The 12,963-nt window shown below is 33.9% G+C and overlaps 1 protein-coding gene across 1 annotated transcript in view; it reads left to right on the forward strand.

Moving 5' to 3' along the window:
• Positions 1-12,963, forward strand: part of SMPDL3A (sphingomyelin phosphodiesterase acid like 3A) — a 34,998-nt gene that overhangs the window by 4,226 nt on the left and 17,809 nt on the right. Inside the window, exons 2-4 of the mRNA XM_044676891.1 lie at positions 3,672-3,885; positions 5,198-5,342; positions 9,373-9,469. Coding sequence (XP_044532826.1) covers positions 3,672-3,885; positions 5,198-5,342; positions 9,373-9,469 — 456 coding nt within the window. The remainder of the gene's footprint in view (positions 1-3,671; positions 3,886-5,197; positions 5,343-9,372; positions 9,470-12,963) is intronic.

The following is a 12,963-nucleotide window of genomic DNA, read 5'->3' on the forward strand; positions in this document are numbered from 1 at the left end:
CCTAACCACTTTTCAAACTCCTTTGCTATATCTTTATACATACTCCTACCTGTGGGATGTACCTGAGGCTCCATCATAAACCCTCTTCTTTCTATACTTTCAACATTTTGAAGTCTGTGATATTAGTTACTCTGTCTAAGCAGGTGACTTAAAGATAGCTTTCTCTTTCTTTCTCTATCTCAAACCTCTAGCTTTATTCTCTCCTGATTTCTCTCTAATTCTGTAACATTTTCATGTCTCCTTATCCTTCCATTTACCCAGCCACCACTCTAATTGAGGCCTTCCTTGTGTGTCATTGGGCTATTCAGTTAATTTTCCTTCCATTGTCTCATTTCTCTAAACTGCTCTCTCTACCTCTGTACGTATAGCTGCCAAATTGATACTCTAAAAATGCAGGGCCAACTATATCACTATCCAGATTTAGAAGCTTCAATGGTTCTCTATTTCCTCTAGAAAAAAACATGAAGTTTCTTTTAAAAAAGTCAAAATAATAGTAAGAATTTATAGCATGTCAAGGTTTGCACTTTGTATTTATTAAATTTCATTTGGGGCACCGGAAATGATAAATACTGAATGACTTCACAAATGAAATTACTTGTTTCCTAACAGGCAGGTAATGTCTATTTATTGCTTGTGGGAATCACTTCAAAATCATTGACTTATTGGAGAAAATTTTAAAATCAATCCCAGATTAAAATCACATGATGATGTGAAGTTGCGATGTCTACCTGTTTAAATAAGCTGTACACACACACACACACACACACACACACACACACACACACACACACACACACACAGAGGAAATAGATAAAATAACAGAAAACTAATCTAGAAACTGCCCCAGTTGGCAAACAATTGCTCTACCACTAATTTGTTATGTGAATTTGTCAGATCATTTAATCCTTTTAGGCTTCAGTTTCCTTTTTTTGTAAAATGAGGGTATTGGATAACATGTTTCCAAAGTTCCTCTCAGGTTTGAAATTTTAGAATTCCATCTCAAAGTACTCTGCATAGCATCCTTTATAAAGCATAAACACAGTAAAACGAACCATGGACTAGGTTTCTAGATTAGAGTATAGGTTTTATCTTGGGCTAATTTTTGGGAAATCACTTGCTTCTTTATAGTTTTCTTGTCTATAAAATATGAATGCTAATGCCTATACCATCCTTCTTATGGGTTGTAACCTCATTGTATTTCATATATTGTTTGATTTGCCAAAATTAAATCTACAAAGTTTTCTAGAAGTAGAAAGTCATAGTCATAGTGATATGGTTGGAAAAGATTTTAGAGACCATCTAGTTGAACATGACCATTTTACAGAAAACGAAAATGAAATCCAGAGTTGACGGGGTCATACAGGGCTCTCTGGTATAAATGGAAATAAATAAATAGAGTGAATTTAAGCATATATTCAAAATACTTTTATTTCAGAACCATGAACAAGGTTGCTATATTCACATTATAATGTATTATGTAATCATATTTGGTATAAGGTGTTATATTCAGTAATGCATTGGTAAATAATGATTGTGAAACTTGAAAATTCTGTTTAGTTATTGGTTCCTTCTTCAACCCCTGCCACTCTTGTATAAATTGTTATAACCCAAGTTTGGGCTGTCTTCAAGGTAATTCTGGGCTTTTTTCAAATTCCAGGTGTGTATTGGGTAGAATTTGTGTCAGCTCAAAACAAAAGTTACAATGTCTTATAGACTTGGAGTAGAATACAATTTTCTTGATCAACATTCTCAAAGTTGTAGGCAGGGGATCATTAATTGACCAATAAAGGTTTCTGATTATTCTTGGTGACCAAAGTCTGGTTAGACATCAAAATGGTTACATATCAAATGGTTAGACATCAAAAACATATTTTTATGAAGTAGAAATGACATTAAAGAAGAGACATTAATATCTGATTTGCTACTCTATCCTAAGACCTTGGAGATATCTGGCTCAAAGTTGAAACTTTATGACTTGTTTCCCATACTATATATATTTATATATATATATATATATATATATATATATATACACACACACATCTGAGGAGCAGAGATTCTTACTTTTTTTTATAATTGTATCCCTGGTCTCAGTATAGTACAGTGCTTTCCACATAATAAGCACTAAATAAATACTTTATTCATTTATTCACACTTGCTGTAGATACCCAGGCTATTCTGTTTTCTTTGTAATGGTTTAAAAGGGCACTGCCTGGACAAGATGCCCAGAGATTTGGATTCTAACTTCAATCTTGCTACGACCTAGATTATGTGGCTAATTTCCCTAGGCTTCTTTTTTTTTTTTCCCCTCATTTGTAAAATGAGGTGTGCTGACCCAGGGTGATTGCTAATGTTTACTTCAGCTCTAAAATTCTATGGTTTTAAGGGTGTAATAATAGCTCAAATTTATAGTGTGCCTTAAATTTTGCAAAGCACTTTACAAATATTATCTTGTGTCTTCACAATAATCTTGGCAGGTAGGTGCTATTATTGACCTCCTTTTTACAGATGGGGAAACTGAGAAAAATTAAGTGACTTGCTTAGGGTTACATAGCTAATAAATATCTGAGGCTTAATTTAAACTCTGGTTTTCCTGACTCCAGGTCAGGATCTCTGTTCACTGTGTGCCAGCTTCCTAGCTGGATATAGATCAGTGACAGTGACAAACTAAGAAGTCAAGCCAATAAATATATATTTTTTACATTTGTTATGTGCCAAATCCTTGCTAAGATCTGGAAATGAGTGTTTAGAGTAACAGTAATAAAAATATATTTTTACAAGTGTCTAACTGTCCTGTTGGCATGTGCACATTATACACAAATACACTTGAAACTTTTGTGTTTCATACAACTGAATTTAGCAGTCCTCAGTGGAGACCCTCACTACATCCCTAAGTGTAAAATCTTTGACCCTTAGGGTAGTTCCCAAGCAGGGATGGAATCAGATGTTTGTTAATATGAGTATATTACATTAGTTTTCAGCAGCTCTATTGGAGCAGAATTGGACTATTCTCCCTTACAATTGTTTTTCTTGATAAGTAAAGTAGAAGGAAAGCTTAGAAGATGGGCAGCCTAATATTAGGTAGCTTCCAAGAATCCTAAATGGAAATTCTTACATTTAGGCTAAAAGCTGCTGCTTTAAAAATTGTATTCATTCTCTGTTAATCTTACGTGTTGCTTCATATGAAAAACTTAAGAGACAAAGATTTCATTCCAGGCTCTACCATTAATACTCAGCATATAACACTGGACAAAATCATATTACCTTGCCATATGAGTATGCCATGTCAAAAAATACCTGGAGTCATACCTGGAGAATAATTGTAAAGTCTTAAATCTTTCAAGGAAACATGCAATATTACTATCCTCCCATAAGGGTGTCTCCATCTGTTTCATTATTCAAATTAGATCTTACAGGTTCACACTATCTCTGAGCCCATCAGTTGTGGCTCAAGTTTGAGTCCCATTGAGTCTTCATTTTTTCCAACAGTTTTTTGTTTCCTCACCTACTCACATGGAAAGATTGCATTTAACTGCAGAGCATAGGAGCCCATAATTTACTCAAAATTTCCTACTTTGTCATGTGGGGAACTGCTTCCAGTTTCTTATAATATTGTGTTATGGAAACTTAGAGGAAGAAGAATTTCAATAATATTTCCTTTCAAACCATAGGACAGTTTTGGCATGTGACTGACTTACATCTAGACCCTACATACCACATCACTGAAGACCATACAAAAGTATGCTCATCATCCCATGGGGCAAATGCTTCCAATCCTGGTCCTTTTGGAGATTTTCTATGTGATTCTCCATACCAACTCATCTTATCAGCATTTAATTTCATTAAGAGTTCTGGACAGCAAGCATCTTTCATGATATGGACTGGGTAAGTGATCAATCAAACAGCCTAGAATTTATCCAGCATCTGTTTTATGAGAAGCTTAATAGAATAGGAAATAGCTTAAGAAGATAATTTATATAGAATATATTTCTTCAAGTGCTTTACATTTATTTGGTTCAATAACACTAGATAAAATTAAAATATTTTTTCAGAGATTTTAAGAGGTATCAAGAATGCTCCTCTTAATGTGAGATAGGGACTATGTTTTTTCATATAGTACTATATGATTTTTCATATAATTAAAATGATAGCTATGCATCATGAAATAGTGCCTTGAAAAATGTGTTTTACAAAAAGTATTGAATACACTTTATCATTGTGATGATAGTTCTCATAAGAAGGCATGGAATATATGTTTTATGAATTTTAAAAGAATTTTCTTCTGTAGTCTTTCTATTTTACTCATCAATTTACTCCCTGTGTATCTAGTACATAAAAAAGATCCAAAATCAAAAGATTGCTTGTTCTCAGAATCCCAGAGTTGGAAAGGACCTCAGAGGATGCCTAGACCAGTCTGGACCTAAACAGGTGGCTATCTAGAACAGACTCTAAGAGTGCTCATCTATTCTTTGCTCAAAGATCTTCAGTATAGAAGCTACTAAGGTCGCCCATTTTACTTTTGGATAGCTCTAGTTTTTAAGAATTTTTTCTTTAGAGCAAATTCCTATCTTCTTACCTGCTACTGCTACTTTTTGATTGCTTAATTTTACCTTTTGGGATTAATCAAAACAAAACCAGTTCCTTTTCTACAAGATAGTTTTTCAAATGCATGAAGAAAGAGATTTCTTCCTGGGGTCTTTCTCTTTCTTCTCTCCTAATCCTTGTGAGTCAGTGACTTAGCTCAAGACTCTCCCAATACTGCTTTTCACATTAAAATGTTTTCCTTTGGTTTCAGTATTCTTGGTCCCTCTGGATTGAAAAGAACTTTCTTTTTCCATAATGACTACTCACTTTCTATACTATTGTTTTAAGATTACCAAAATCTGTCACATATATTATCTCACTTAATTCTCACAAAACCACTGTGAACTAGATGCTATTATTCTCAGTCCTATTTTGTGGATGATGAAACCTAGTATGGAGGAGAAGGAAAGGCAAATAAAACTCTTGAGTGTGTTGGTGAGGTAGTGAAACATATGGGTGGTACCAGTACATTTTGGAATATTATTTGCAGCAGTTTTTCATATCATGATTTGTAAACATTATATGTCTAAGATGAATGGCAAAACTTATAAAATACCATTTTCCCTTAATTACAATCTGTTTTATTAATAGATGAGCATTATTTTCTCTTCAGGGATAGCCCTCCTCATGTTCCAGTTAAGGAACTCTCCACGGATGTAGTCATAAATGTCATTGGCAATATGACAACCACCATCCAAAGCCTCTTTCCCAATTTCCAGGTTTTCCCTGCTTTGGGAAATCATGACTACTGGCCTCAGGTAACTTTATCTTCCATAAAATTTAAAATAATTGTGATCTTTAGGGTTTAAAGGTAGAGCTCTCAGGATCTGTTATTGACTATTTGATGGGAAAAAGAGGTGGGAATGGGGTAAACAAAAAGAAATATACTATTACTTTTACATAATGTAGAGTCACTTTTCTTGATTTTTCAAGGATTAATAATCCATTTTGCAATTACTACAGCCCTTTTTATTAACTTTACTCTCATCCTCTAATTCCCTTCTTTTGAGTTGCTTTATTTTTCTTTTTTGGTGGGGAGGGAAGGAAAGATCATAAATCTATACTTTTAGGCTTTCATCTTGTCAGTAAAATTGGCAGTGAATTTGAAACTCTTGGTTGAAATCATATTCGGGAATTATCTAAGGATTCAAATTATTAGAGCTATTACAGCTCCCTATTGCTACAGATTAAAATACATGTGTTACAGGTTGTTGTAATACAGATTTTAGAATCATTTCTGCCACTACCGGCCTCACACTGTCCATGGGCTGTGCCTCAATTAGAAGGACTTGGGCCCCCAACCTCTCAATGGTTTCATGCCTCCCTTGAACTCTCTCTTCAAAGTTCTTGATTGATTACATTCAAAATAAACAAAGAGTTTAATTCTCTTCACAGAGTGAAACTTAAGTTTCAGTTGACTTGTAAATACTAAGATTTAGTACTGTGAAGGATGATATGGGGAACTGTGAGGCAGCAAAAGTAGATTGTTAAGTCTTGGCAGACAATGTTCAAAGACAGATATTAAATTCAATATATTTTTTGTTTGTGCTTAAATGTGATATAGATGTTAAGCAGTGTCAGAGGTCACATTTTAGACACTTTCTCTGAAAATGTGTTCTAGTTTATATAGAGCATCTTTGTCTCTTCCAGTTAGGACCAATACCACTAATTTCTTACTAATAATGCCAAATACTAACAATGGATTTTTCAAAACAGAGACTATTTCATGTTTCTTAATAGTTAAGTCAACAAGCACTTGTTAAACACAAGTATACAAGAAAAGGCAAAAATGATCCCTTATCTTGAGAAGCTCACAGTCTAATGGGGAAAATAACATGCAAAATGACCACATAAGCATAAAATACAGACAAATCATTTTGTGAAAATCTCACAGGGAAGGCACTAAGATTATGGAGATACGGGAAAGGCTTCTTATAGAAAGTGAGACTTCATCTAAAACTTGAATTAAGAAAGGAGGCAAATGAAAAAGAGGTAGAGAATTCCAGGTGTGTGGCATAGCCAGTGAATATAGAGGTAGAAATGTTTTAAAGGCATCTGGAACTCATATGAGTCTAAAGCTTAAAAGGAAGGTTAATACTGGAGATAAAAAAAAAATTGGTAGTTACAAACTATAGGAATGAATGAATTTACCAAGAGAAACAGAGAAGATCCAAGGACAAAAAAAAACAACTAAGAAACACACAGCTTAAGGATTTAGGATTGTACAAAGAGCCATTGAAGCAGATTTAGACATAACACTTAGCCAAGTAGAAAGAGAAGCAACAGTAGTATATTTTATCTGAAACTCAAGGAGGTGAGAAGATTTTGAAGGATGGTGTGACCTATCAGCATTCCATAAAGCTTGAGTAGACTGAATATAACCTAAACCATGAGAGCTTCATTTGACTTACCATATATATACCCATGTGTCCTCTAGTTAATGAATCTTTTTGGTAAGAGAGCTTTAATTTTTCAGTTTAAATATCAGCAATAGAATGTTTAAAAATCTTAACTTTTGTTTTTACACTGCCTTAATTGTGAACATAGCAGGATTTTGCCACTCTGTAAACTAAACCTCATAATAAAGAATTGAAGAAAAAAAAAAGGAAAAAGTTCAGAACTGATCAAAACATCAACCATGGCTGTCAGTGTATGCAATGTATGTGTGGTTGTAGTTCTTTCAATTCATTTTGTAATCATTGTATGTTTATTAGTTTTCTTGCTTTCTACTTACCTTCTGCATCAGCATAAGTTTTCATGTAGTTTTATGAACAGCTCACATTTGTTTCTTTTTAAAATAATTTCACTCAACTTTGTTTCTGAATGTATTCCTTATATATATGTATATGTATGCTCCCTCCATATAAATGAGAATATGAAAGATGAGAAAAAAATAAAAATCACCATATTGAATTTTTGATATGTGCAATGCTTTATACCCATAGATCTCTCCCTCATTTGTTAATTTTATTAAAATGACTTTTGTCCTACCACCATTAATAGAATAAATTGTACTGTGGAAAGCACTGAGACAACTCCTTCCAGAATTATCTGTAAATAATAAAAGTAGATATTAGGCAATAATGACTGAGAAAGATACTATTGAATTAGAAGCATCATGTCTAATGAAGACATGCAAATATTTACCATAGAGACACAAACACACATGCATATATTCACATCTCCACCCATTACAACAAAAGAGGTAGGTATTTGCTTGGCAATCTTTGAAATTCCTTTTTGCTCCCACCCAAGGAAGCAGTCTGGGTCAGGGTCCTTAATTAATCAGTAGTTTTTTCCCACACCCCTGTACCAGTAAAGCTGGGTGAGCCTAGTGCCCTTCCTTTTAAACTCCCTTTTCTTGGCCTTGGTTGTGACACACCCACAAGGCTGTGAGTTAGACTAGATAAAAACATGGCACTGAAGAACTTCATTCTGGTTGCAATCCTCCTATTGTGGTGACCCTGAGCAAGTCATTATTCCCTTATCTATAAAATGAGAGGCTTTGAATATGTGATATCTAAATTCCAATTCACCTCTAAAAATTCTGTGATTCTAAAAATCTAAGTGCTTTATTTTTTTTTTTTGACCTAGCACATTAGATTCTCCACTTAATCTCAGTAGATAGAACCTGACCAAGGAGGTTTTAGGGTTCTTATGCAGTGGATTTTTATTAAATGCCTTTTCGGGATGTCATTCTATAATATATTCTATCAGGTGACCTTGACCTCTGGCACAGAACAAAAACAAAATGAGGTAATTATTTCCAGTTAGAACAAGCTGTCTAGTTATTACTTAACATAAATATACAAAAGTTTCCACCATCTACTTGGCAATTAGGAAAAATCATCTTGAACTAATGGCTTGGGTGTCACATCAGACAAAGACTAGGATGTTGTATTGGTTTTGGAATGTGGATTTATATCTTGGTGGAGTTTCCATCAATTCTAAATAGGTGGGCAGTCATGAGGAAAAAACATAGCTGTCACAAAATATGAATATATACAATGATTTCCTGATTCTGAAAGTGTCTGTAGAGTTTTAATTTACATCTCCATTGTTTAAAATGAAGGTGTTATGGTTTTGAATTATTTATGCCAATTACAATATCTATATCTTCTCCATGAATATAAAAGTAGTTAACTTGAATTTTTCAAGAGTTCTTTGAGAAGGTCAAGCTTTATGGAATGGTAAAATGAAAACAGCTGTAAAGAATCTCCAGGTGACTTGATAATGTTAGAATAATGATAATAATAAAGATAATAATATTAATCATGATAATGATAACTAATTTTTAAATAGTTCTTACTATGTGCCAGGCACTATGTTTAGCACTTTAATGCTATTTCATTTGGTTTTCACAACAGTACTGGGAGGTAGGTGCTATTATCCCCATTTTACAGATTAATATATAAAAGTCTGTGATTTCATCAATGTAAGGAACTCCAAGTATGGAAATTTCCTCCCCCAATGAAGATTAGCAAATGTCAAGAGATAGTATTCAAACCCAGGTCTTCTTGACTTCAAGTCCAGTTCTTTATTCTCTATACCTACATTGCCTCAGATAAAGCTTGCTAGAGTAAATCATGAAAAGGGCTATATTGTGGGCAAATCATAGGAGCTAAAGGAATCAAATTAGCTTCTATAATCATTAAATTTTCAGAAGATTGTATGTGATTCAGAGTTCTTATAAGAATCATATTTGGCTTATTTTAAGAATTGTTCTACCATCATTCTTTTTCATTCATGCATCTTAATCAAACTTTAAATGTTGTTATATTTGATCAGGACCAACTGCCTATATCCAGCAGCAAAGTATATGATGCTGTAGCCAACTTCTGGAAACCGTGGCTAACTGAGGAAGCCATCCATACTTTGAGGAAAGGTAAATTGCAAGAGCTATAAAGGCCTTTTTTGCCATGATTTGAAAACATGTGGTTTAGACTTGGTCCTTAATTAATTATATTTGGTTGGGTGTGTCATTATAGCCCCAAAGAGCTCCAGTACCCTGTTTTACTGGAAGTCTGAGAGCTGTAAACACTGCTCTAGTACAGTTGTTGTGAACCAATTTATTTTGCAGGTATTTCTGTCCTCTGTCTCCTTCCCTTCCTAAATTTCTTTGCTTATTTTTTAATTTTAATATTAAAATTATTATTAATTTATTACTGTATGGAGAAAAATGAGAACATGACACATGAAACAAAAGCTGATATGGATTTGAATATGAGTATAAATTTTAAAAAATAGCTCAGAAAGCAGTGGAGTAGCCAAATCATTTAAAAAGTGTGAACATATGCAAATTCCATCTTTAAGCAAATAGCTACAACTTTGTGAGACATGTAAAATATAAATGACTGGGCTTTTCCAATGGAGAATGGACTGGTGAGATGCTGCAGATTTGAAAATGGGCATACAGGAGATATTATTATTATTATATCTATAAGGAAGAATATAAAAACATAGATAGTATACCATAATGCCCTATCTGGTAGACGCCCTAAAAGTAGGTTCTTTCTTTTACTCTCCTGGCCATTTAGGGTCTATTTAAGTGATACACTAACTGAACACTGAAAAACCCTAAATGAACTTTCTAACCTAACAACAAACTCCTAGAGACAGAAGAACTTGTAGAAATTTCAAATCCAGGCAAATTGATGACTAAATAACATCCTTAAGGAAAGTTTAAATGGAATATTTCTGGAGGAAAAGTCAGTCAGTAAGCATTTATTTAAAAGTACTTTGTGGGTCCTGGTAATGTATGTTAACTAAGAACTAGATGGGCAAAGGCGATCAAATTAAATGCTAATAGGACCATGGAGAAACAGGCCTAATATGATATTTCTAGAGCAACTGTGAATTGTTTTAGAAAACAAGATGGAAGTATACATTAAGAGCTATAAAGCTGATCATACTCATTGACCTAGGGATCCCATTACAAAAATTGGGCCCCAAGGGCATTATTAAGAGGGTAAAAAGCAATGTATAAAGGAAAATATTCCTGGATGCTTTTTCTGTTACCTCAAAATAACTGGTAATAATGTTAATGCAATGAATGGAAGAATGACTGAATAGAGGGATATTTTAATGTAGTGGATTATATTATGTTATTAGAAATGGCAAATATTGGAAATATAAAGAAAATAAGGGAAACATGAAGAGATCAAAAGAGATAAGAATAATAATTCTATGATTACATTAAAAAAAAGCCAAAAAAATCAAGAGCAAAAAGTATCCAAGGAAAACAAATCCAAAGGGAACTCAAAAGCAGAGGATGTTTATATTAGTATCCACATATAATTTATGTATCTTAAAAGAAATTGTAAGTGGTGTGGAGTTTGTGGTTTTGCACATAATTTTTTATGCATTTGTTAATTAAATTTTTTTTTGATGGTGGTGGTTACTAAGTATATTTAAAAAAAAAAAAAAGCACTTTGTGTCAGGCACTGTGCTAAGTTCCAGGGATATAAAGAGGAAAAAACGCAAGGTCTCTTTTCTGTGGGAACTCTCTAACAGGGGAGATAACATACACACACAAGATATATACAGTAGAATTTGAAGGATAGTTTTGAAGGGAAGAGACTTGAGATGGGGAACCCAGAAAGACCTCCTGAAGAAAGTGGGATATCAAAACTTCTGTTTTGAAAGAAGTCAGGGAAGGTAGGAGTCTGAGACAAGGCCTTTTAAACATGAAAGAGAGACCACCAAAGCTTGTACAGGGATTTGAGAGATGGAATGCTTTGAGTGTACCCCAGTATTTCAATCCACTATTTCAGGGGCAGCAACAAGGCCACTGTATTGAGTTGAGTGTGCAGAGGAGAGTAAAGTGTGAAAATAAAACAAAACTAGAAAGATAAAAAGAGGTCAGCTTGTGAAGGGATTAAATGTCAAACAGATGAATTTATATTTGGTCTTGAGGTAATAGGAGCCACTGGAGTTTATTGAGTAAAGTATTTGTCAGATCTGTGTTTTAAGAAAAACACTTTGGCAGCCCACTGGGGGGTGGATTGGACTAGGGAATGATTTGAGGAAGAGAAACCAATTAGAAGGCAATTGCAAGTCTAGGCAAGAAGTGATGGTAGTTCTCTGCAAGAATGGTTGGTTTGATGAAATAGAGAAAAGGGAGATAGGAAAGATGTGAAGGTTAAAGGCTATAACTTTGACAAGAGATTGTGAAGAGAATGTGAATGAAGAGGCATCTGGTAGTTTAGTATATATAGCAAGACTTGAGTGAGGCACAAATGAATTTAAACCTTTCCTCTGATATTTACTAGTTGAGTGACCTTGGACAAGTATTAATAATGATATCTGTGACAGAATTATTGTGAAAATAAATGAAAAAATGTATTTTCATTTATATACATGTAAGCACACATATGTATAACATATGACAAATATTAATACTGTACTCTGCATTTTAGACTCAAGTCTTTCAAAAGCAATTCTTTTAAATATATCATTAATCTTTTCCCAAGCCATTTCTAACTTGGTGAGATGTTCAAAAAAGGATAGTATCCTGTTACCTCTGATGTGACAGAAAAATTTCAGTGAACATTTATAGGAATCTTGAAAGAAGAAAAAAAATATGTTAAAATATAGTCTGGGTTTAAGCTTATTCAAGAATAGTTGAGTAGCCAAGTTATCCCCTTCCCTCTTGGAATACTTCCTATATTCCTGGAGTAAGCAAAGGAGCCTCCTATCTCCCTCCTTTCAATATTTTAATCCTTTCTCAATTGAGAAGGGTGAGTCCTCAGGCCAATCTCTTCTGGTAGGAAGGAAATGAGCTAAGCTTGACTATCATCCTTAATACATTTTTTTTTTTAAATTTTAAACCCTTAACTTCTGTGTATTGACCTATAGGTGGAAGATTGGCAAGGGTAGGCAATGGGGGTCAAGTGACCTGCCCAGGGTCACACAGCTTGGAAGTGTCTGAGGCCGGATCTGAACCCAGGACCTCCCGTCCCTAGGCCTGGCTCTCAATCCACTGAGCTACCCAGCTGCCCCCTTAATACATTTTTAAAAGTCATTTTTTCTCTCTTGTCACCTTTGCCTTCCACCCATTCTAGAGAAATTTAAAAAGATTAAAAATATGCTTCCACACACATAGATACATATCAATAAAGGTCTTTGCAATTTTAAGGCATTTTATAAACGTTAGAAATTATTATTATTTCCAGAAAAAATGGACTAAAGAAAAGAAGGATAAGAAGAAATGATCTTAAGATATATGAAACTAAATAGGGTTAAGTTACAGACTGAATATTTTAAAGTTTGCTACTTAGAAGACTTGTTAAGCATTGGAAATAGGATTTGGAGACTGATTCCAGTTTCATTCTACTAAAGCTTTAAAGAACAAGTCCCTCTGGGCAAATCATTTAATTC

Source organism: Gracilinanus agilis, chromosome 4 (genome assembly GCF_016433145.1).
Source record: "Gracilinanus agilis isolate LMUSP501 chromosome 4, AgileGrace, whole genome shotgun sequence".
NCBI lineage: Eukaryota > Metazoa > Chordata > Mammalia > Didelphimorphia > Didelphidae > Gracilinanus > Gracilinanus agilis.